At 55.8% G+C, this 23543-nt stretch overlaps 3 protein-coding genes across 6 annotated transcripts; 1 reads left to right on the forward strand and 2 right to left on the reverse strand.

Moving 5' to 3' along the window:
- Positions 1 to 53: 53 nt before the first annotated feature.
- Positions 54 to 5338, reverse strand: BET1L (Bet1 golgi vesicular membrane trafficking protein like). 2 transcript variants are annotated; one of them, XM_027895509.1, is made up of 4 exons: positions 5240 to 5338; positions 3358 to 3449; positions 2312 to 2368; positions 54 to 1469 (listed from the first exon to the last, which is right to left on the reverse strand). In XM_027895509.1, the coding sequence occupies exons 1-4, from the start codon at positions 5289 to 5291 to the stop codon at positions 1302 to 1304; spliced, it is 369 nt and encodes a 122-aa protein (XP_027751310.1). In that variant the 5' UTR covers positions 5292 to 5338; the 3' UTR covers positions 54 to 1301. The 2 variants fall into 2 exon arrangements, with proteins under 2 accessions (XP_027751310.1, XP_027751311.1); XM_027895510.1 differs by lacking the exon at positions 5240 to 5338 and adding an exon at positions 4245 to 4330.
- On the forward strand, positions 4341 to 17676 carry RIC8A (RIC8 guanine nucleotide exchange factor A). Of its 3 annotated transcripts, none has more exons than XM_027895467.1 (11): positions 4341 to 4428; positions 5664 to 5837; positions 8105 to 8152; positions 11538 to 12152; positions 12737 to 12831; positions 13397 to 13547; positions 14131 to 14226; positions 14381 to 14525; positions 14891 to 15035; positions 15756 to 15875; positions 16588 to 17676. In XM_027895467.1, exons 2-11 carry the CDS (start codon positions 5754 to 5756, stop codon positions 16706 to 16708), a joined length of 1620 nt encoding a protein of 539 aa, XP_027751268.1. In that variant the 5' UTR covers positions 4341 to 4428; positions 5664 to 5753; the 3' UTR covers positions 16709 to 17676. The 3 variants fall into 3 exon arrangements, with proteins under 3 accessions (XP_027751268.1, XP_027751272.1, XP_027751271.1); XM_027895471.1 differs by lacking the exon at positions 4341 to 4428 and adding an exon at positions 4573 to 5235 and having other exon boundaries at positions 16588 to 17061; XM_027895470.1 differs by lacking the exon at positions 4341 to 4428 and adding an exon at positions 5375 to 5586 and having other exon boundaries at positions 16588 to 17061.
- Positions 17677 to 19087: 1411 nt separating this feature from the next.
- On the reverse strand, positions 19088 to 23479 carry SIRT3 (sirtuin 3). Its single transcript, XM_027895501.1, has 7 exons — positions 23417 to 23479; positions 22107 to 22364; positions 21568 to 21800; positions 21347 to 21447; positions 21004 to 21165; positions 20468 to 20677; positions 19088 to 19559 (listed from the first exon to the last, which is right to left on the reverse strand). The coding sequence occupies exons 2-7, from the start codon at positions 22151 to 22153 to the stop codon at positions 19539 to 19541; spliced, it is 774 nt and encodes a 257-aa protein (XP_027751302.1). The 5' UTR covers positions 22154 to 22364; positions 23417 to 23479; the 3' UTR covers positions 19088 to 19538.
- Between the last annotated feature and the right edge of the window lie 64 nt (positions 23480 to 23543).

Raw genomic sequence — 23543 nt, forward strand, 5'->3', positions numbered from 1 at the left:
GGCCCAGGTATAGCCAAGGGGATCGACCTTGTACGAGGAACAAACATTCCGACTAGAAGGTCTAAAATCAGCTTTATTTACAGCAGGAAAGGCAAAAAGCAAACTCCTCCAGGCTGCACCAGCAGCCTTTTGTCCAGAGTCACCTGCTCCAGGAATCAGATGCCATCTATTCTTCCCGAAGGGAAGGAGTCTGGAGCTGCCACACCGCTCCAGGGAAGCAGGAAGGACCAGAAGTCCCTGCTGCCTCCTTTCTCCTTGCTTTCCCTGCAGGATTTTTCCCGAATGTGGAAAAGAACACACCTAATCCAGCCAGGGTATGTTTTGTGACCAGATTGTGAGTACAAGGAACAACATTTCTTTTGCAGGTGCCTTAGCTTCAGGACAAAGGAATTCCCGATGGGAGGAGAGAGAAGGCAAAGGGAACACCCAGCCATCCACGATGAGGCAGAAGAGAGACTAAATCAGGAGGAAGAATGGCTGGGCCCTGGTTGTTACAAGGAGACAGAGGCAAATAAGCAGAGACACCCCCCAAGGCAAGGCAGGGGTTCCTCTGGTACCTTCTAAATTCAGAAAACAAATCAGCAAACCCCTCCTGGACTCCCACTGGTGGGGAATTCCACCTCACCTCAACCTCTGCTTCACTGGCACAGCATCTTCCCGGAGTGCTCCAAAACCAGGGCGCCACAACCACCAAAATTAACTGGACCGAGGAAGATAAAGAGGGCCAAGCCAGGATTTAATCCAAAATTCTGCTCCTTTGCAGCTCTTCCCTGCAGCGATCTGAGAGTATCCATGCCCAGGTCCATCGCTAATTCCATCCCAGAGCAGCACAGGTTTCCTTTCAGCCCAGGGACACCAAGGGTAAGTTCTGCAAGTCCCGGGAGAAACTGAGAGCAGCCACATGGAATGTGAAGTCACACACTGGCACTCCCAAACCCCATAAATCAGCATCCTAGACCCTACAGCTCCTGAAGTTCAGCTGGCTTATAAACCCTCGGAGCATGAACAAGTCCCTGGATGTGTCAGCCCCGTCTCAGCAGTTCCCAGGCTCGGTGAGGAGGTGTCAGGGAAGTGGCCCCTGAGAACAGCCTATGGCACACGAACAAGGCAGGAGGTCACAGCCCCAAAATCCTGTTAGGCACGGAGATCCCTTTGGAGACAAATGTTCCTGCCCTGAAAGAGCTGTCTGGGCCCAGCCGGGGCGACACGAGGAGCTGGTGGGAGGAAGAGTCACTTGGAAGGAGGAGGTCTGGCCGGAGGCTCCTCCCAGGAAGGCGTCGACAGGCCTGCAGGTGCCCGGCTCAGGTGCCTGCCCTGGACACCAGGTAGTAGAGGATAAAGAAGATGAGGATAAGGGCCACGGACACGGCGCAGAGCAGGCGGCGGTTGTCCCGCCCGGAGCGTGCCATGGTGGAGAAGCGCTTCACACTGCCCGTCAGCAGCCCCGTCACACTCAGGAAATCCGAGTCCTGTGGAGGGCACAGACAACCAAGGTAGAGGCATCGTAGAGACGTGAAACACCCCCGAGTTGGAGGGATTCCACAAGGGTCATCCAGTCTGACTCCTAGCCCTGCACAGGACACCTCAATGACCCGACCACGTCCCTGAGCTCTGGCAGGTTTGTGGCTACAGCCACTGCCCTGGGGAGCCTGTTCCAGTGCCCAGCCACCCTCTGGGGGAGGAAGCTTACCCTAATACCCAACCTAATACAACTCCAGCCGTTCCCTCAGGTCCTAGGATCAAGCTCATCCTGCTGTGCCACAGATGAAGGAATCCTTGAGGAATCTCCCACCTCCTGGCTAACAACATTGGCACAGAAGCTGCACAGCAGCCACCTGTCTCCCTCAAGGTCCTTCCCTTCCAGTGCTCCGGGATTAGCACCATTCCCACCGTGCACCTTCCTGGAGCTTCTGCTCATGTTGCTCCTGAAATGCCACAAACTCTGTAAGAGCAGCGTGGTTTGGTGCTGATTTAAGGCTTCTCCCTTAAGGGCTTTTGCCATCCCACCTTTTATCCCAACTCCCTGATCTGTTGGGAGCTGTGTGGCAGACCAGGGCACTCAACAGCCTGTGGGACCCAGAGCATCACCTGTGCTCCCTCTGAAGACACCAGTGTCCCACAAGGCCCCACAAGGAGCCTGCCTGAGGTGTTGCAGTTCTGGAATAAGTCCTTGGTTCATACACCAAGGGAGAGCTGAGGAACAGCCCGGAGGCAGCTTTAATCCCAGCAAGGAGGGACCTCCAATTAGCATTTCCCAGGTGTGCTGTCCCATATCAGCCCTTCAGGTGCCAGATACCTGCCGGGTCCTTACCATGCCATCCAGGTAGCGGTTCTGTTCCTCAGTGTCCTTGTCGATATCCAGAGCCAGCTGCAGGACAAGGGAGGGAACAGGAATTCAGAGCTTGTCGTGTACAGAGAACCTCTAAAATGAGAGTTAGCAGAGCAACCTGCTGCTTTCCTGGCTCCTGCAGACACACAGGGGCTTGTCTGGGACAGGAACAAGGAAAATGATTCCCATTTCCCTGGAGGGTTGTTGAACTTTTCCAGTTCTGCAGCGCTGAAAGTAAACCCCAGGACACAAAGGCAGGAATTCAGAGTCTGCCCTTCGAGGTGGTGAGTCACTGACTTCTTTTTTGGTTTCTACTATTTTTTAAATAGTAATTTATAATAACGTTATAATCATTACAACAATTTTATAATAATATGACAATAATTGTTAGAATAATTATAATAATAAAAAATAGAGCTTAAATCTCTAAATTGAAGTATTTGATATTAAGAGCAAACCAGTTTTAAGATGACTTGCATAGAGACACAGGTATTTTCCAAAATTAATCTACCTGCCTTTTTATTGCAAATATTTTCCCGAGGAGGTGAGCTTGGCAACACCCCCTCTGTGCAGAGGTATTTATGTTTTTTATGTTTTATGTTTATGTTTTTTGCTGTTTCTCTCTGTGCCTAAAACTCTTTCCTGAATGGCACAAGCACACCATTCCTGTCAGAGATGTTGTAAACCTCGAAGGGAAAGCGGGAATTTGTAAAGGTGTCCTTGGCACAACACAAGTGAAAATTAGACCACTCTATCACCAGCTGAGAGTTTTTAATGCACAAGAAGCCTCTGCAGAGCACAGGTGAAGGTGCTGGGGCACTGGCACGGGTTGCCCAGAGAAGCTGTGGCTGGCCCATCCCTGGAAGTGTTCAAATCCAAGTTGGAGCAACCTGGGCTAGTGGAAGGTGTTCCTGCCCACAGCAGGGCATAGGACTGAATGGGCTTTAAGGCTCTTTCCCGCCCGAACCATTCCCTGCAGCACCCCCAGGTAAGCAGAGCCCCTCCTTCCCCACACCCTCGGCACTCACGGATTTCAGCCTGGTGACCTTGCTGGCCAGGCTGTCGGCCATCCGCTTGTTCTCCACATCCAGCAGGTCGTCCATGGCGCTTGTACTCTGCCCTGGGAGATAAGGAGGAGGAGGACACGTTGTACCTGCCCTGGCACAGCACAGGTGTGTAGCTGCCCGAGCAATCTCTGCTTGTCAGACCCCCTCCTCACACTTCTGGAACCTTCCCAAGTTGGTTTGGACAAAACCGTCCCAAACTTTTCCCAAACGGACTGGGGCAGGATTCCTGACTCGCCCCCTGAATTGCCACCATGGCCCAGCAGCAGCAGCTTGGAGGGCTTTGTGCCCAGCGATATCCAGGGATGAGATCTGGGTGAAGCAGGGCAAATCCAGGGCTCTTAACCTCTCATCCATGTTGGGGTCTCCTGGCATTGCTGCCTGTTGGGGGGCAGCTGGGGGTCGGGATGGGAACTAGGGGTCCAAGGGGGCAGTTAGGGGTTCGGGGGGCAGCTGAGGATCCCAGAAGGGCCCCGGAGGAGCAGTCAGGGATGCGGAGAGGGGGGCAATTAGGGGTTCAAGGGGAGGGTAGTTAGGGATTCAAGGGGGGAAATTAGGGGTTCGAGGAGGGGGGCCAGTTAGGGATTCGAGGGGTCAGTTAGGGGTGTGTGGGGCAATTACGTGTTCGGGGGTGTATTTAGGGGTTCAAGGGACGGCATTTAGGGGCTCATGGGGGGCATTCAGGGGCTCAAGGGAGGTCTATTAGGCGTTCGAGGGGGATAAATCGGGGGACTGCGGGAAGTCCCGTGGGGTGCAGCGGGGTCGGGGGGCAGTTGTGCAGCCGGGCGCTCGCCTTCCCCCGGCCCCCTCCAGCCCCCTCCTGTCCCCCAAACCTGTCCCTGTCCCCTCACCTCGGCCCCGCTCCGCCATGGCCGCTCCGGCCCGGCCCGCCCCGCCGGGCGGAGCCGCCGCGAAATGTCCGCCGGTCCTTCCTTCTCCTCCTCCTCCTTCCCCCCGGCACCGGGACCCTCGGGCCGCTCGCCCGGGCCGGGGTGGAGGGGTCGGCGCTGCCCCCCGAGGGATCCTGGGCCGCAGGTACGGCCGAAGCCTGTCCGGGCACGGGGGCGAAACGGGGATGTGGGGGAGAAAATAGGGGCTTGGGACAGATATAGGGGACAGATATAGAGGCTTACGACAAAAATAGGGGTTTGTGGACAAAAAAAAAGGTGGATTGGAATGTGCCCAGATGTCGGGGGAAGGAGGTGGCGGTGGGAGGAGCCAGCCGAAGTGTGGAACAGGGGGATATGTGCAGTGGTCCACTGGCTCATGCCATCCCCCCGAAAGCGGAGCGGCTCCCCTCCATCCCAGCCCCTTGGCACGGGGATGCTGTGTCCCTGCCCTGGGCCAGCCCAGCCACCTGTCCCAGCGGCTTTCCGCCTTCCACAATGCGGGATTTGCCCTTGGTCCCCCCAAAACGGCCCTCTTTGGGAGCACGGGCAGGCGGGGATACCCCGTGTGATCCTCAAAGCTCGGGGGCTCCCGGGTGGTTGAATTCGGTGTGACCAGCGCGGCCTCATCGCAGAACACGGCCCATGGCAACACGGAGCCTGAACGGGTATCCAAGCCCACCTATGCACCCAAATCTGCTGGATTTCCCCCCATCGGGAGTCGTGTCCCAGCACCGTGGGCTGGCTTGGCTCCCTGAGCTGTTAAACCGGTGCCGTGACTGAAATAATCCCGTCTCCCGTGTCCCTGCGCATCTGCTCCCTGGCACTGGCGGCAGGGACATCATCTCTCGGGGGACGGCGGCTCTGGACGCGCGTTTGGGCTGTGCGTGCAGGGATCGGCCATAATCCGACCCTCCACGGAACCCTTCTCATCTGCTTCCCACCTCCTGGAAAGGTACCTCCGCCTGGAACCGGAGGATGCTCTCCTGCCCGGCTGCCTCGCTGTTCCATCCGTTCTCACTCCACGGGGATGTTGCTGAGTTTATTTGTTATTTTCCCTCCTGTGCGGCAGCAGGAATCAGGGCAACGGAGGAGGAGGAGGCAGGGAGCTATTTCAGGGAGCTGCTGTTTTCTGCTCCGCGTTAATCCCCGGCTGGTGGGGGGGAAGGTTTTCCCTGAGCGCTTTCCTGGGAGGGCACGTATTAAACATTGAAAAGCAGAGCGAGGAAGAAGAGGATTAACGAGAGAGAGGGGAAGCTGGTGCTGGCTTTGCTCGGGTTATCCATCTCCTTATGGATGCAGCAGTGTGAGCAATATCACTCTGGGGGTTTTTTTTGTGTTGTGTTTTTTCCTCTCCCCACCCCTTTCTCTCTTCCCTCTCAGCTGTCTGTCTGCCAAGGTGCTTTTGCATCACCCTGGAAGTCCCCTCGCTCCCCTTGCTCCTGGTTCTGTCGTAGCTGAGCTGCTGGGATAATGGAGCTCAGGGCTGTGGTCACCACGCTGGAAAGCGGGGAGCAGGACACAGTTCTCAAGGTGCTCCAGGTCTACAACCAGGAGGTGAGTGAGCATTGACCCCTCCCTGCTGTCAGGGACTCTTAAAAAAATTATTATCGAGATGCCAAGTAAAGCCTGGCAGGGAAATAAGAGTCAGTGTAAGGACCGAGTAGGAGGAGCCTTTATGTTGAGGCAGGTTTGGGGGTGATGAAACGGGCCAGGGAGGAGCTGCAGGTGAAACGATGTCAGGATTTGCAAGTCAAAGATGATTAGAGGAGACTGCATGGTTCTGAATATCAAACCCCAATGATTTGGAAGCAGAGCTGGGAGTGTTTCTAGCCTTAAAGTGGGAAAAGATTATCCGTGGAGGAATGTTTTCCCGGAAAAGAGGAGACTGAGGGTAGACCTTGGCTGTTTACAGCTTCCTTCCAAGGGGCACCACCGATCTCTGCTTGCTGTGACCAGTGACAGGACCTGAGTAACGGCTGGAGCTGTGTCAGGGGAGGTTTAGGACAGATAATCAGGAAAAGGTTCTTTCCCCAGAGGGTGGTTGGGCACTCAGCAGGCTCCCCAAGGCAGTGGTCATGGCCCCAAGGCTGACAAAGTTCATGGTGGGATTGCTGGGGCTGAGCAGGGCGAGGAGTGGGACTGAGTGATCCTTGTGTGTCCCTTCCAACTGAGGAGACTGTGATTCTGTGAAATCCCACTTGAAACAGACTCTGGTTGTCAGGGAAATTTCCTTTGGAGGGTTCCCCCGGGAGGGGCTGGCCCTGCGGATCGCTGTGACTCACTCTGCACCAGGCTAGAGTAGGTGGGAAGCCAGCAGGGAAAACCTGAGGAATGTTTTGCAGGAGCGTGTGTGAGAGAGGGAGTGTGGAACTATTCGTAGCAGCCGCATTTGGAATGGGGAGATCTTGGCCGAGAAGGAGCAGATCCCTGCTAAGGACAACGCTGAGGATTAGTAGTACCCGCAGTGGGTGCCACACCAGAGTCATCAGGGTGCAAACAGCATCTGTGTGACCAACTCAAGGCCCCAAACCACAGCATTTCCCATGGATCCCCCCAGCTGGGTTCTTCCCGGTGTATCAGGCATATGGAACTCGAGCCAGAGGGTTTGCTGGCCCGTCTGAAGAAAATGGAGCAGCCAAAGAGGATTATGAAACTGCAGATAAAGCCGGCATGGCCTGGCATCGCTTTTGCTGCAAGACTGATGGTTCTGTAGCCTTTCCCAGGGATTTATTTTAATTCACTGTCACACATGCAGTTTTTGGTTGCCGGGGATAAACTGCAGCTAAAGCAAAACCCCAGGTATGGTCAAATTACCCCTAAATGGGATTAGAGCCTGCAGAGAGGATGTGCTGGGGGAAGAACGAGCGTGGCTGTCTGCGGAGCGCAGCGGTGCTGGGAGTGGAAACATGGTCCAGCAGCCTGTGGATGGATCAGCTCGTGGAGCTCACACAGCATGATGGGAATACACCTGTCCTGCCCCCACTCCTGGGGCTGCTCTTCCTGGGGCATCACTGTGTCCATCACTGCTTCCAGGCTCGACAAACCAAAGCCATCCCTGGGCTCCTGGTGACTGCATGCACATCACCAGTGTTTTATGGATTTTAAACAGTTTTGTTCTCCATGCTTGGACCAAAGGTTCTCTTGGTGTAAACAAGAATTGCCTCATTCTCTGGGAAGTGCTACTTCTCCCCAGGAACCTGTGGTCTCCTGTGCTCTCAGGTTCCGTGGGAGCAGGTGTAGCCAGGAGGGAGACTATCAGTGAAGAGCAACCAAAAGAGAGAGAGAAACAGAAATGTTTCCCATTAATTGAGAGCAGGAATGTTTGTTAGGAAGGGGACGGAGTGGGGCTGTGGAGATCAGGTCCCTTGTGTTTAGAGAACTTGACCTGGATAACCATGAAGATCTAGTCCCACGTACCAAGGAGACAGCACTTCTTTTGGTCAGGAAAAGGAGCAAATAAATATCAAGGGGAGATATGTGCAGCAAAAGGAGCAAATAAATATCAAGGGGAGATATGTGCAGCATCAGCTTGGTGGTGTCACTGAGCTGAGGAATTACCGGCTCATAGGGGATATTGGGATTGAGATGAGTATCCACTGTGCTGCTGCAGTATTTAGTTTAAATCCACCCATCAGCTGACCCGTGGCACTCTGCCCAAGCCATGGATCCGGGGATGGTGCCCATCGTGGGAGGGACTGTTGCGAGAAGGTGTGTTTGCTGTTGCAGCAAGTTTTGGACCCGCTGCTTTCCAGCAGAATGACTCTGCCCTGGTTCTGTGGAGTTTTAACCTATTCCTTGCTCTGATTTGTTTTTTTCCACAGAAGTCTCAGTGCTTCATCTTTGAGGATGAGGAACGAGAGGAGAGGAAGGTAGGCACGTGCTCCTTGCTTTTCCTCTTTGGTTGGTGTGTAAATCTGCTGCTCTGTACTTGTGTCCAGCTAGGCTTGACAGGCAGCTCCCACAGGGAAAGAAATGAGGGTTTTCCATTAACTTGGGCAGGGAATGATGCGCTCAGAGCATCTGACTCTGTTTTTTCCAGCAATAGTTGGTGTTTTGGATAAAAGTCAGCATCCATCTGGCATTAGCAGCAGTCCTGTGATCCATGCAGTCCCAGCCATGGGTGTGATGAGTGTGATCCCCAGGCTCCCAGGAAGGGTGAGGGTTCCCTCTGGGAGCCAGCAGTGGGATTTGCCTGGAGCTATGTATTAGCAGATCCTCTAAGCTGGCGTGATATGGCACTCAGAGGGAGGGAACTGCTTGTTCCTGCTCCTGCAGCTCTTCGTGCCGGGCCGGCCTTGTCCTGGCTGCTCTGCTGCAAGAACAACTCTGGGTTTCCAGGATTATTTTCCAGCTGGCTCAGTTGTGTGGTCAGTTCACTGGCGGATGGTGTCAATGCCTGTGTTAGCACAGCAAGTGCAGGCCAGGCGACCTGGATGGAGAACAGGACCTCCTTTGGCTGAACCAGTGCCAGCTGCTGCCACACAGAGCGTGCCCAAGCACAGCCTGACGTGTGGGATTGGATCTGATGAGATCCGAGCTCTTTGCTGCTGGACATGGATCCAGGCAGTGTCCTGCTTTGGGGGTATGTGCCATGAAACACGAGTTGAGCATCACCACCAGTTCCTGGTGCTCAGGTGTCCTGATGGTTCAGCCCTGGGGTCTCTTTCCCCTGAGCCAGCCCAAGGCTTTGGTCGCTGTGTCTGGATCTGAAGCTCTGTCTCTGCCTTCTGTGTGGAGGGAGCAGAGGAACAGCTGTATTTCCTCACTTCCCCAGGGTGTGACCGTGGGGCACTCTAGGAGCCTCACATTAAGGCTGAAGTTCCTTTTTTCTTCATTCCTTCCTTCAGTAGTTTCATTTTGCCAGGGGAGGTTCAGGTTGGACGTCAGGAGATATTTCCTCATGGAAAGGGTTATCAGGCACTGACAGGGGCTGCCCAGGGAGGTGGTGGAATCCCCATCCCTGGAGGTGTCCAAGGGAACAACTAGACATGGCAGTCAGTGCTCTGGTCTGGGCGACAAAGTGGGGATGTGACACAGGTTGGACTCAGTGGTCTTGGAGGTCTTTTCCAACCTCAGGGATTATGTTTAATTATTGCAACCTTAACGATTCTGTGATTATTCTGAAGTGTAACTGGTGGGGCTGCATTTAACCAGTTGCAAACCTCCTTTTTGGGTTCTCTTGCTCTTAGAATCATAGAATAGATTGGGTTGGAAAAGACCTCTAAGATCATCAAGTCCAACCCCTGATCCAACTCCATTTACTATATCATGGCACTAAGGGCCACATCCAATCTCTTTTTAAAAACCTCCAGGGATGGTGAATCTACCACCTCTCTAGGTAGGCCTGATTACCCTCTCTGTAAAGAATTTCTTCTTAACATCTAACCTAAACCTCCCCTGGCAGAGTTTGAGCCCATGTCCCCTTGTCCTATTGTTGGTTGCCTGGGAGAAGAGACCAACCCCCACCTGGCTATAACCTCCCTTCAGGTAGTTGAAGAGAGTGATGAGGTCACCTCTAAGCCTTCTCTTCTCCAGACTAAACAACCCCAGCTCCCTCAGCCTCTCCTCATAGGATTTGTGCTCAAGTCCCTTTACCAGCCTGGTTGCTCTTCTCTGGACCCGCTCCAGCACTTCAATATCCTTCCTGAACTGAGGGGCCCAGAGCTGAACACAATACTCAAGGTGTGGCCTCACCAATGCAGAGTACAGGGGAAGGATCACTTCCCTGCTCCTGCTGGCCACACTGTTCTTGATGCAGGCCAGGATGCCATTGGCCTTCTTGACCACCTGGGCACACTGCTGGCTCATGTTTAGCCTCCTGTCGATCAGCACCCCCAGGTCCCTTTCTGCCTGGCTGCTCTCCAGCCACTCTGTGCCCAGCCTGTAGCGCTGCAGGGGGTTGTTGTGGCCAAAGTGCAGGACCCGGCACTTGGCCTTGTTGAACTTCATGCCATTGGAGTCAGCCCATCTCTCCAGTCTATCCAGATCCCTCTGTAGAGCCCTCCTGCCTTCCGGCAGGTCGACACTCCCTCCCAACTTGGTGTCATCTGCAAATTTGCTGATGATGGACTCAATCCCCTCATCCAAATCATCGATAAAGATGTTAAACGGGACTGGTCCCAGCACTGATCCCTGGGGGACACCACTGGTGACCGGCCGCCAGCTGGATGCAGCCCCGTTCACCAACACTCTCTGGGCCTGGCCCTCGAGCCAGTTCCTGACCCAGCACAGAGTGCCCCTGTCCAAGCCGTGGGCTGCCAGCTTTTCCAGGAGTATATTATGGGAGACAGTATCAAAGGCTTTGCTGAAGTCCAGATAGACCACATCCACAGCCTTTCCCTCATCCACCAGGTGGGTCACCTGATCGTAAAAGGAGATCAGGTTGGTCAAACAGGATCTGCCCCTCCTAAACCCACGGAGAGATCTGTGGTTTCAGATGTGTTGTGTTAGAGGTCTGGTGAGCTCTCACCTCACCCAGCTGTGCGTGAGTGTGATGTGAAGCGTTGCAATGCATGGCTGAGCCTGAGCTGCCCGTGGCTGTGAGGCTTTACCTGTGCTCCTCCGTGACTCACCATTCCCTGCGAGGATGAGCTCTGCAGCTCCCGTGAATTGTGTTAGTGGGGCTCTGCCAGTCTATACCCATGGAGGATCTGGGCCAGTAGGTCTCCAGGCAGCACTGGGGTTAAGGAGATACTGCTTATTTGAATCTCCTGAGGTCTCTTCACCTGCCTTTCCCAGGGCATCACGTGCTCTGCTCACCTCCCTTGGGTCCTGTGGCCCTCCCTTGATGGTTCTCTGATGCTTCTCTCCACCTCTCCAGTCTGTTTGTGGATCTTCTGGATCAGGTCTCCCTGATCGTACACAGGAGCAGAGGGCTGCTGCCAAGTGCATGGTGACTCCTGAGGGAAGCCCTGAGGTGAAGGTCTGAGGGAGGTTTTTGCCCTCAGTGCAGTGGTCAGGCAAACCCTCTCAGCCTGAACCATCCTCACTAGGGCAAAGCTACAACAGTGACCTATTTGTGCTCTCCCTTTACACCCAGTACCCTCTCCCAGCCATTTGTTGCTGGTTGTTCTTACCCAAACTAGTCCAGGATCCAGTGCCAGAGCCAGGCACTTCCTGAGTGCTGCTGAGTGCACACCTGAGCAGACTCACCTCCAGGTGATGCTCCCATTGTCCAAGGCAGAGCATGACAGGGTTGGAGAGAGCGCTGGGAAGTGTCAGTATCCCAGGCATTGCTTGTTTCCAACTGCACAGAAAATGGCCCAGCTGCTGATCAAGTTCCTGGAGAGGGAGCTGCAGCCGTCCTGCCAGGTCACCTGCCTGGAGAGCATCCGCATCCTGTCCCGGGACAAACACTGCCTCGACCCTTTCACCACTGAGGAAGGCCTGAAGACCCTCTCCCGGCACGCTGGCATCGACTACTCAGAGGAGCTCATCCGGGAGGTCCCAGACTTGGACGTGATCCTGGAATCCCTCAAATGCCTGTGCAACATTGTGTTCAGCAGCCCGCGGGCACAGGAGCTGACGGCCGAGGCCCGGCTGGTGGTGGGGCTGGCCCGGCGCATCAAGCTCTACAACGAGCGGAGCCTCCCTCACGATGTCAAGTTCTTCGACCTGCGCCTGCTGTTCCTGCTGACGGCCCTGAGGGTGGACATCCGGCAGCAGCTCGCTCAGGAGCTCCGGGGCATCAGCCTGATGGCAGACACCCTGGAGCTGACGCTCGGCGTGAAGTGGTTGGACCCCTATGAAGTTGCCACCGAGGAGGGACTTCTCCCACCTTTGCCTCGGCAGGAGACTGAGCGAGCCATGGAGATCCTCAAAGTGCTCTTCAACATCACCTTTGATTCCAGCAAGAGGGAAGTGGATGAGGTAAGCTCCTTGGGTCTGTGGCACTCACGTGTCCGTCCCCAGGCTCTGGCTTTGCTGGTTTTCTCCTCCCTTGCATTTCCTTCTATCCCAGACTGGTCCTCGTGAAGTTCCAGGTATATGTCAGGGTGGTGAGGGACTTAGGTGTGCCCGGGCACTGCCCCTGTCCAGTGCAGTATTAACCCTTACAGTGTTTGGAGCATTCCCATTTAAAAGTTGGGGATTTTCCCTTAATGACATAATTTGCTGAGCAAGAGGGAGAGTGGAGGCTCCAGATAATTCACTTCTGAGTGTGGCCACCTCTTCACCTTCAGGCCAAGGTCAGACGGAGGTGTGATGGAGAACACCATCCCTCTGGCTAATCCATGGAGCCTACTCCAGCCCTTAACTCAGTGTCATAGCGTGAGTGGAAATGTGTTGGGCAGCTAGAAGGCCATGTGTTGGCCCCAAAAGGAGAACTGGGAGGCTGCTTCCCCTGGAAGCACCCTGCTGTGCATGACCAGGCTATGGCTGCAGGGGCAGCAGGCTCTGAGATGTGTGGGATCTCCTTTGCTGATCAAGGTTTCCATTTTCTATTCTGGGGCCAGGAAGATGCTGCTTTGTACCGGCACTTGGGTGCCCTCCTGCGCCACTGCCTCATGATCTCTGCTGACGGCGAGGACCGGACCGAGGAGTTCCACAGGTGTGTGCTGGGAACCTGGGCCTTGAGTTTCCCCTGGAGAAGGGAGGGATCTTTTCTGACCTGGGCTGAGCGTGAGGACCACTGCTGACCCGCAGCTCTCGGGTTTGGCCTGCGGGTCCCTCATGCTGCTGGAATTCAGAAACAGCCTTTCCTGCCCTTGGAATGACATGTGGGAATGGTGTGGCCTCCCGGCCCCCTACATCCTGTTCCAATGTCCTTTGTCAAGCTACCCCTACAGTGACAGCCATCTTAGTGGGCAACTGGCCAGAGCAGACACACCTTTGACCACCCAGACTGGCTCTGTCGAAACCCCTGTGTTCTCAGTTGTCACTCAAGTCTCTTTAGAGTCCCCAGCATGTAGTTCAGCTGCCCAAAAAGCAGTTCCAGTTACTCCCTTTCAGTGGTGTGTGGAGCCTGGGATACTTCAAGACAACTTGGATCATGGGGTCCTCTCACTCCTGGAATTTAATGACAGACCTTCACTGCTACAGAGCCGAAGGACTCGTGTGAGCAAAGCTCCATCACTGTGTGTTCTCTTCTCTTCTCTTCCCTTTCACACATGTAGCCACACAGTCAACCTACTGGGCAACCTGCCCCTGAAGTGTCTGGATGTGCTCCTGACCCCCAAGGTGCGGCCGGGCTCGCTGGAGTACATGGGTGTCAACATGGATGCAGTCAGCATCCTCCTGGATTTCCTGGAGCGCCGCCTGGACAGGGTGAGGGCTGAGGGGGTGCTCGCTGCTCATTCCCGCAGGTTCAGGGCACCTTTCCCTCAGCCTGGCAGAGCCCAGTGCCAGCACGCTTGGTTTGGAGTTGTAGAAGGGGCAGCTCTTGGCAGAGCTGTGGTTAGTGGGACTAAACCAACATCCGTGGACAGGAAGATGAACTCTCATTGCTTTGAGGGCTGCAGGCCCTCAAAGATCAATGAGATCAGTGGATTGGCTGATAATTAGCTGGGTGAAGGACATATTAGCCCTATTTCACTCAGCAGTTAAAACCTCTGGAAGCCTGAATTTGAATTATTTTCAAGCTGACCATGGTTTTCAGCCTCGGGAGTTATCCTAAAGGGCCTCAAAATTTTACCACCACGTTTTTCTGCCCTAGATGCCCTGCCCAAGGATTTTTTGGCAAGCTGTGTGGTGTGGGGAGGGAGGAGGTACTGAATGCCTGTGGCAGAGGCTGGGAAGCTTTGTGTCCATCCGTCTCCCTGACAGACTGTACTCGTGTTCTCCAGCGTGAGCCGGACAGGCTGAGCGCGGCATGACTGATGTGCTGCTCTTTTTGGGGATATTTCTGCAGGGCCACAAGCTGAAGGAGAGCCTGACTCCTGTTCTGAACCTGCTGACGGAGAGTGCCCGTGTCCACCGCCAGACCAGGAAGTTCCTGAAGGCCAGGGTATGCTGTGCTCAGCCCAAAGGTCTGGGGTGCTGCCCTGAGGGGAGAGGAGATGAGCAAACCCCTGGTTTTGGCCACCCTCCACACACCTCTGGGTTCTCACATGAGTGGTTGAGGCCTATGGCACCCACGGTATTTCTTCCCCTGTGCCCAGGTGCTGCCACCGCTGCGGGATGTGCGGAACCGGCCAGAGGTGGGGAATTCCCTGCGGAACAAGCTGGTGCGGCTCATGACCCACATCGATACCGACGTCAAGCACTGCGCCGCAGAGTTTCTCTTCGTGCTCTGCAAGGAGAGCGGTGAGTCCCCCAGGGGGCTTTGGCAGGGAGCCCCTCGATGTGGGCTATGGGAGAGCCAGAGCATATGTGAGATGGGGACCCTCCGTGGACCTTCTGCCTTCCCTGAGGACAGCCACACTGAGCAGGGAAAAGGGGAGCGTTCCGGGAGCTCTGTGGGAACAAGGTGCTGTCTCTCAGGCCAGCAGTGAGGGACAAGCTGTGCTACAGGGCACCCCAGCACCCTGCAGACAGCCTGGCCCATGTTCAGCCCCCCGCCCGTGGCTGCTGTGCCCCTGACAGTGTCCCTGTGTCTCCGTGGCCCGGCACGACCGTGGGGCTGGAGGTGGGAGGGGAGCACAGCGTGGTCTCTGTCCTTCTCCCGGCAGTGTCCCGGTTTGTGAAGTACACGGGGTACGGGAATGCTGCGGGGCTGCTGGCGGCACGGGGCCTCATGGCCGGCGGCCGGGAAGAGGGGGAGTACTCGGAGGATGAGGACACGGACACGGAGGAGTACAAAGAGGCAAAGCCCAAGTAAAGAAGTCTACTCCCCACCTAGAGCACTCCTCTTTCCACGCCTTATTCCCATTCCTGCTCTACCCCTCTCCATCTGCCTCCTGCCATTTCCCTGTCCTGCTCTTCCACGTGCTCAGGGCTCCTCTCCCTCTCCAGAGGCCAGTGCTGTTGCATCCAGCTAGTTTTTGGCCTCTCTTTTTCCCTTCCCTCTCTTTTTCCCTTCCCTCTCTTTTTCCCTTCCCTCTCTTTTTCCCTTCCCTCTCTTTTTCCCTTCCCTCTCTTTTTCCCTTCCCTCTCTTTTTCCCTTCCCTCTCTCTTTTTTTCCCTTTCCCTCTCCTTTACTCTGCACTGGAGGGTGGGAGGTGTGTGGGAACAGCCCCAGGTCTGTGTCCCTGCAGGTTGGGTTTGTTGGGATTTTCTCCGTTAGCTTTTGCTTCCCGACTTGAGGAGAGGAAAGAAGTGTCACCTGGCCTTGTACACCTGGTTTCCAGTGGTACTGTGGCATTGGCAGGAGGGCGTGTTGCTCCTGCTGGAGAAATGGGAAGGGTTGTTAAGGATGTAGGTTGGAAGCCCCCATAGAATTGTGATGGCACTTGGGCACTAAGGGCACGAGCAGTGGTGACAGCCAGCCCTGCCATGCTATTCCTCTGCTCCATGGGACACAGGAGGATCCCAAACAGCCCTTTGTCCCCCTGCTGTCACCTCTCCCATGCCCTGACCTCACTGTTGTCTGCACAGCATCAACCCTGTGACGGGTCGTGTGGAGGAGAAGCTTCCCAACCCCATGGAAGGGATGACAGAGGAGCAGAAGGAGCACGAAGCCATGAAGTTGGTCAATATGTTTGACAAGTTGTCCAGGTACTGGGGGTTCATCTACCACAGGCTCTCCTGTGGCTGCATTCCCACGGCCTGAAGGGACTTAGGAGAGGGAGTGGTGGGGGTACCTGGAGAAACTCTTCCCTCAGCTTTGGCATGATGGGACACATGATGCGAAATCCCTTGCTGTGCCTGTGCTGTTCCCAAACACCTACTGCTTGCCAGGTTTGTCCAGGAACTCAGGAAGAACAGCAACCTCTGTCCTGGCAAGGCTGCTCAGGAGGAAGCAGCGTTTTGGGGACAGACAGCAGCCACTGCCACCAGTCTTTTTCCCTGGTGGAAAGCTTTCTCCAGTCTTCTCTCATCCATCATTAACAGGTGCTCCGGAGGAGCCCAGTGAGTTCAGGAAGCGAGGGAAGTAACGCGTGTACTTCCATCATGTGTTGGAGGGATAGGAACACAGAAACCAGTGCTAGTTTTCCTGTGGGAATCCTGAACCGCACAGAACAGGGCTCTAGAAATGAGCCTGTTCCAGGGAACCTGAGAATGGGAATGGTACTGTTTGTGGATTGTGCTTCTAGCCATTGTGTCACCATGCTGGAGGTTTTAGGGCTGGGACTGTGCCCATTTCTCAGAAGGGATCCTTAGTGGTGCCAGGGGTATTCTGCGCCATTTCCACAAGCCCCGCATTCCTACTGTGTTCCCGGTCTGTTCTCTTGCTCTGACAGCTCTGCCTTACCTTTCCTGGCTGCAGGGAGAAGGTGATCCAGCCCATGGGCATCACTCCGAGTGGAAACCTGGCGCCCATGGAAAACGCCATCCGGAACATGGCCGATGAGCGCTCGTCGTCTGACTCGGACCTGGGGCTGGACTGACCCGGCTCCCGTCCCAGCCACGGAGAGCTGGGCTCCAGCCACTCTCCCTCTGGAACTGGTGCTGCACCCAGAGGCTGGCATTGGGCCAGGACTCTCCCTGCGGGATCGGTATCCAGCCTGGATCCCTCACAGCCCACCACATGGAACACCTGCCTCCTTCCCAGCTCCATAGCCAGCTCTCCTTCCAGAGGTCTCCATAGCCTGGCTCCACCTTGGTCTCTCCTGTCGGCAGCCTTCAGGATTTCACACTCCAAATTGCTTCCAGGACTTTCCAGTAGGATTTTTTTTATTTAAATGCGTGCTGTTTGGGAAGAGGGGTTAGGGAGAGGCTCTTCCTGCCACTCCATCAGGGTCCATCGATCCACGGAGCCTCCTGCGTGTGCCTGGTCCCACAGTGGGGGGGCTGCTCCCCGGGAATGCTGTGGGAAGGGGGGGCTGCCAGAGAGGGCTGTGGGCCACGAATTACGGCAGCTCCTGGGGAGTGGGATCCGCAGGGTGTGGTGCAGGAGGCTGTGTCCCTGTGCAGCTGTCCAAGGGCACCGGTGTCTATGTGCACCCGGAACACAGGGAAACTGAATGAGGCCTTTGAGGAAGCTTCCAGCATCCCACTGGCCACGGGAGAGAGCGTGTGGGTGGCAGCCGGGAACACTCTGATGGCCCTTCCCTGGCACTGGGCACTGTCCCTGTCACCAGCCAGTTGGGTTTGGGCGTTCACCTCTCCCCAAATCCCACTTTCCAAAGGAAAGGCCAATACCTGTGCTCTGCCCTTCGCTCCTCCTTGCTGTCCCCAGGTCTCTCTGTCCCCTAGGGGCTGCTTTCAGACCTGGTGTAGATTTGTCTTTATTTTTACTTCTGTTTTCTTTTGGAAGAAAACCTTCCCGTCTGTCTCATGTACCCGGGTTCCCAAATGTCCCGTCACGAGTAGGAATGCACAAGTGACGCTTGAATAAAGGCAACCTGACACATGGGCTTGTGGCCATGATTGCTCGACCACAAGGAAGTCCCTGGGGCTGTCTCTGACTAGTCCATGGCAGAGGTGTTCCCAGGTGTTCCTGCCTGTCTGTCCTTAGGAGCTGGGGATGTTTGGAGTGGAAGAGCTGGAGAGGTGCTTGGCTCTGTTCTGCCACTCTGCTGGGCACTGCTGAGGCACCTCCTGTGCTGTGTCCAGCTCTGGGCCCCTCGTGGCAAGAAGGAGGTGCTGGAGTGTGTCTTGAGAAGGAAACAGTGATGAGGAAGGGTCTGGAGCAGCAGGAGTGTCTGAGGGAGCTGGAGGGGCTCATCCTGGAGAAAAGGAGGCTCAGGCGGGACCTTCTGGCTCTGGAACTCCCTGACAGGAGCGGGGAGCCAGCAGGGGTCAGGCTCTGCTCCCAGGGAACAAGGGACAGGCGAGAAAACGGCCTCAAGTTGTGCATGGGGAGGCTCAGGTTGGACATCAGGAAGAATTTCCTCATGGAAAGGGTGTTCAGGCATTGGAAGGAGCTGCCCAGGAAGGTGGTGGAGTCTCTACCCCTGGAGGCATCCAAGGAAGGCCTGGCCATGGCACTCGGTGCTCTGGGCTGGGGGACAAGGTGGGGATCAGGCACAAGGTGGACTTGATGGTTGTGGAGGTCTTTTCCAATGTGGACGATTCTGGGATTCTGTTTGGCTCCTCGGTGATTAGGAATTGTTTAGTAAGGGTTGGAATCCCAGTAACTGATGTAAAACTGACTCCCAAGGGTCACAGCTGGGCTGCTGGGCTGGCACAGCCCTGCTCTGTCACAGTGGGAGGTTTTGGGCCAACAGTATCTTTATCTTTTTTTTTTTAACTAGCCAAAAACCCACCACAGCCCTACTGAGTGCAGACACAGAACCTGATCCCTTCCCAGCTGTTGAAGCTCTCCCAAGTTTTCCGTGCAAAAGGAAAAGGGGGGATTGGTGTTTTTAATGCAATTACCTCTGATATTGTTGTTTTAATTTTCCAGAGTGCTTTAAATCCCTCAGAGCAGCTGCCAGGCCTGGCCTGGAATGCCCCGGAGCAGGGGCTGAGCTTGGCACAAGGCACTTGGCATGAGGCATTCATAGAATCATGGAATTGTTGTTTTGGGAAACAGGGTATGGTTAGAAACCAGTCCCCAGCATTTTCAGTATGGATCCATGTGCCAGGAGGCTCTGCATTGTATTGTGACAGGTTTGGGACAGAGCAGGACATGGCTGCAGGGCTCTGGTAATGCCACACCCCCAGGACAGCATTTACAGCAAGGAAAGGCACTTGTGTGAGGGGGGAAAAGGAAAAAAAAATTACTAAAAAGCAGGGGAAAGGAGATGTGGTAGGGACAGAACATGCTCAAACCCCAGGGAAGGTGTGACTTTACAGAAAACCCCTCAGATGACATCCAGAAATGAATTCCATCTCTTTATTATTAAATAATTAACACTCTAGTGATTCAGAAATCCTGCAGCAGCTTGAGCTGGAATGGGAATGGGGGGCAGCCCCCCCGCCCCCAGACTGTACCCTGATTAGCAGAGATTTCATGGAAGAATAAACACAGTTTGCAGCAACTCAGGATCGTGGCCAAGGGAACATGGCTGGGGAGGAGCCATGAGAGGCCTCACATGCTCAGTTCAGTGGAAGCTGGAAAACTTGCTCCAGACTCCTGGTGTTCCAGCTCCTGCTCCCTAGAACCAGCCCCAGCAGGGGGCTCCGGGATGGACAGCTGGGAAGGAGGGAGATCCACACAGCCAGCTGCAGACACGGGTGGGTGTGCTGGCACGAGTGCCCTGCCACTTGCTGGTGACATTTTATAGCTGGACATCATCAAATGATGTGCTGAGGGGTGGCAGGAGCACTGTCCTACTTGTCCTTTGCATCCAGCTGAAAACAGGGAGACCACAGCGTTTGCCAGGGAGCATCAAACATTCCAGCTCCAAGCACCATCCCCACAGCTTTCACGGAATCCCAGAATCCCAGGATGGTTTGGGTTGGAAGGGACCTTAAAGCTCATCTTGTTCCACTCCCTGCCATGGGCAGGGACACTTTCTATGAGACCAGGTTGCTCCAAGCCCTGTCCAACCTGGCCTTAGTTTTCCTGCTTTATCAGCATTATCCGTCAGGGATTCAGAGCAGCCCAAGCATCAAGCCAAGGGCTGGCTGGACCCCAAAATGTTTGTACTGAAACATAAAAAACCTGGCCGACAGACTAAGAATTCCTACTCAATTCCTGCCTAGTGATCTGAAGAAAATAAGAACAACCTGGATGTTAAAATTGGAATCTTGATTTTATGAAGAAGTCACGTTTGGGCAGTGTATCCCTAAAAAATTCAACTGTTTGATGTCAAATGTGGAAAAATCTTCCCAGTGGTCTACAGCAATGCAGTAATTAACAGCAGCACTGAGCTCTAATAATTAAGGACTTGTTCCTCTGCAATTTCTCACTCCTGAAGATCCCAGAAGGTTACAGATGTGAGAATGGCACAGGGAAAGAAACGATCAAAGCCCAAATGCTGCCCTTTTCCACATTCCTATTTCATCTGGGACTGGCAGATCTGCATCTTCCCATCTACCACGGACACATTCAGCCCACAGCGCTCTGCTTTGGCACCTTGGCTGTGAAACAGCACTCAGGTTTGGGTTGGTTTGGGGTGGTTTTAGCCCTTCTGCAGTCTTTCCCTGTGAAGGCAGACAGCAGGCAACCTCAGCAAGCACAAACCCGCCCCCTGGGTAACTCCAGCACAGGGATCGCAAAGGCTGAGGGGGAGGTGGGGCTCTGAGCCCCTTCCCACCTTCTCTTTCTCCTTCTGGATCAGCGTTTGCAGCTCCTTGTTCCAGCCCAGCAGCTCCACCAGCTTCTCGACGCCCCCGACCACGTCCCCGAGCTGGGCCACGTCGTTGTGGCGCTGCTGCCATGCGAAGGGCCCCACCAGCTCCCGGTTGATGAGGACCCGGGGCACGGAGCTGCGCACGGCTCCAGCCAGGCTGGCAAAGGGCTCCACCTGAGGGGGAAACCGGGAGGGCAGGGGGACCGTCACCCTGCCACAGGCACCCATTCCAGGCTCAGAACTGCTGAGTGTGACAGTTCCCCCGCTGTGGGCTCAGCCACGCCATCTCTGGATGGGTCACAGTGTCAACCCGGTGGCCTTTTCTGAGGTGGCCCCAAGGCTCTCCAGGTGCCCCCCTGGTTTCTAGAGGGTCTCTCGGATCACCTGCACCCTATTTCTTACCCTCCCTAACCCCATTTCTCACCTTCTCCTCTAAGCCCTCTCTCCCCTCCCTGTTTTCCATGCGTCTTTTTCCCCCAGGGCTTCCCTCATTTCCAGACCTCCAGGGATGTCCCGATGACAAAGAGCAGGTCTGCCAGGGGGAAGTCTGCCAGGTGCAGGAGGAAGCGCTGCGGGAGCTCCTCACCAAAGAACACGATGTCAGGCTTGACAACTCCGGTGCACACGGGGCAGCGAGGGACCCTGTCCCCCATGACATCCCCCTGAAAGGAGAGACCCCAGAGCTGCCTGTCACAGGGGGCAGAAACCACCACGTGTCCTCACAGCAACACCCAGCCCTGAGTCTCATCCCCTTTTGCTTCCAGGGCCGAAGAACAGGCCTAGGACCTGTCATTATTATAACAGTGTTAACTGCTGTGTTGAAGCCTGGCTGGGCCCACTCACCCTGAAGTCCTCTCCGGGGAAGTTCCTCTTACACACAGTACAGGTGGCAGTGGCAAAGGTGCCGTGGGCTTCCACCAGCTTGTCAGGAGGGATCCCAGCCACTGGAATATAGCATGTGGGACAGGACTGAGCCAGACACTCCCTGTGCGCATCTCCCCAGTCCTGCTTCTCCCCTCAGCTCTTGCTGGTGGTGCTGCTGGAGGCGGGGAGAGGGAACTCACATCTCTCCAGCCCATCGATGTTCTGGGTGTAGAGGCGCAGGAGCAGCCCCTTGTCGTGCAGCAGCCGCAGGAAGTAGTGGGCGGAATTGGGGCGGTAGTTGCCGGGGTAGAGCTCCTTGGCCAGGGTGAAGAAGGGCTTGGGGTTGACAAAGAAATAGCCCAGCTCAAAGATGGCCTCGGGGTACGGGATGTCGTACTGCTCCAGGTTGCTGTACAGGCCGCTCCCGGGGGACCTGCACGGACAGGGGGAACATGGGAGGGGCTGCAGCACCAGTGTTACCTGGGCTGGAGACAGAATCCCTGGATCATTTAAGTTGGGAAAGGCCCCCAAGGTCACTGAGCCCATCCCGTGACTGATCCCCACCTTGTCACCCAGCCCAGAGTGCTGAGTGTGATGTCCAGTCATTCCTTGCACACCTCCAGGGATGGGGACTCCACCACCTCCCCAGGCAGCCCATTCCAATGTTTAACCACCCCTTCCATGGAGAAGACTCTGCCCTCCCAGCACTAGCGAAGGACAAAGAGGATGGAGGCGTCACCTGAAGTCCGGGATGCCGCTGGGTGTGCTGATCCCGGCTCCGGCCATCACCACCACGCGGCGACATTCCTTCTTCCGCAGGAGCTCAGCCACCTCCTTCAAGGTGAGTTTCTCCTTCCCCTCATCACCTCCCCACCTGCCCCGGCCCAAAATGGCTCTGGCAGCGCTCAGAGAGAAGGGTCTGGAGCCCTGGATCCTGCTCAGCACCGGAGGCAAGCACAGCAGGTGTGTCCTCAGAGAACTGTCAGCAACTTTGGCTCTGGGGGAGAAAAACACCCAAAAATTCCACAGAAAGCTCTTCCATGGGCAGGATTGTGCTAGGGCTTCACTAGGAGAAAGCTTGGCTGCTAGTCTGACCCAAACCCAGGAGCATCACATCCCTCTGCTCTCCCTTATGTGGACCTAAAATACATCCCTGGGTTTTTTGGACAGGGGTGGACACAGGGCTGTGGGAGCAGAAGCACTGGGAATCACCAGTCCCACCGCTCTGGGATCCAGGAGACTCTCCTGTGTCCTGGGTTCAACAAGTTTCTATCAGGGTGATGTGTCACTCTGCAGGGGTGAGCACAGACACTGTCACTTCCCCGTCCCCCTCCTCTGCCCTGAGAGAGCTCCATGTTGTCCATGCTCAAAGGAATCACAGCCCTGTGCCCAGCTGGGCTGGGAACAGTCATTATCAGCTTGGGAACAGTCATTAGCAGTTCGGGAACAGGCATTATCAGCAGGGAACAGCTTCTCCCAGAAAATTGGTGGTGCTGGAGCAGGGCATTGTGCACCGTCCAGAGCAGGCGTGGGGAGAGCTGGGGGGCGGGGGGGGGGGGGGGGGGGGGGGGGGGGGGGGGGGGGGGGGGGGGGGGGGGGGGGGGGGGGGGGGGGGGGGGGGGGGGCTTGGCAAGCCCAAAGAACAGTGACAGGGGCTGGAAGTGGAGACTAGAAGCAATGACACTGGAAGAGTCTCCTGGCATCAGTGTGGTCAGTTCTGCCTTCCCTAGGATGTGACACTGCCTTCCTTGGGATGTCACACTGCACTGCCTTTCCCTGCTGTCACAGGGACGTGGCTCTGCCCTGTCAGAGGGGGTTCCCGAGGAGCTGAACCCCCAACTCCGTACAACACTGACCTTCCCCTGCTCAGTCCCTACTCTCTGAGCTCCCAGCCCTGCTTCTAGGGAGCGATGTCCCACCTGCCTGGTTGGGCAAGGACGTGACATCCTCCATCACGGGCGCACATCCTGCGGGACCTTCCACGCAGCCACCGATTCCCACCCTCCCCTTCCCGGCTTCAGCCTCCAGCCCGGCATCTCCCCCCAGTACCTCCCCGCTCTGCCGCTGCCCACCCGGCCGGGCCGGGCCGCGCTCCCTCCGCCGCCGCCGTGGCGGGGGCTGCGCTCCCACAGGCTCCTCCACGCCGCTGCAAGAGAGCAGAGCGGTGCTGAGCGGG

This window comes from Empidonax traillii, unplaced genomic scaffold (genome assembly GCF_003031625.1).
Source record: "Empidonax traillii isolate 1590-97213 ecotype Southwest subspecies unplaced genomic scaffold, ASM303162v1 scaffold461:size861717, whole genome shotgun sequence".
Taxonomy (NCBI): domain Eukaryota; kingdom Metazoa; phylum Chordata; class Aves; order Passeriformes; family Tyrannidae; genus Empidonax; species Empidonax traillii.

Coding starts and splice junctions, on each gene's coding strand:
- BET1L (XM_027895509.1), bottom strand. CDS start 5,291: ATGGAACAGCGAGGCAGCCGGGCAGGAGAGCATCCTCCGGTTCCAGGC. Junction 2,369..3,357: donor AGGTCACCAGGCTGAAATCC/GTGAGTGCCGAG, acceptor CTTGTCCTGCAG/CTGGCTCTGGATATCGACAA. Junction 1,470..2,311: donor ACCGCTACCTGGATGGCATG/GTAAGGACCCGG, acceptor TGCCCTCCACAG/GACTCGGATTTCCTGAGTGT.
- RIC8A (XM_027895467.1), top strand. CDS start 5,754: ATGGAGCTCAGGGCTGTGGTCACCACGCTGGAAAGCGGGGAGCAGGAC. Junction 8,153..11,537: donor AGGAACGAGAGGAGAGGAAG/GTAGGCACGTGC, acceptor CCAACTGCACAG/AAAATGGCCCAGCTGCTGAT. Junction 12,832..13,396: donor CGGACCGAGGAGTTCCACAG/GTGTGTGCTGGG, acceptor TCACACATGTAG/CCACACAGTCAACCTACTGG.
- SIRT3 (XM_027895501.1), bottom strand. CDS start 22,153: ATGGCCGGAGCCGGGATCAGCACACCCAGCGGCATCCCGGACTTCAG. Junction 20,678..21,003: donor TCATCGGGACATCCCTGGAG/GTCTGGAAATGA, acceptor TTTCCCCCTCAG/GTGGAGCCCTTTGCCAGCCT. Junction 19,560..20,467: donor TCCAGAAGGAGAAAGAGAAG/GTGGGAAGGGGC, acceptor CCCTGTTTTCAG/CTGGATGCAAAGGACAAGTA.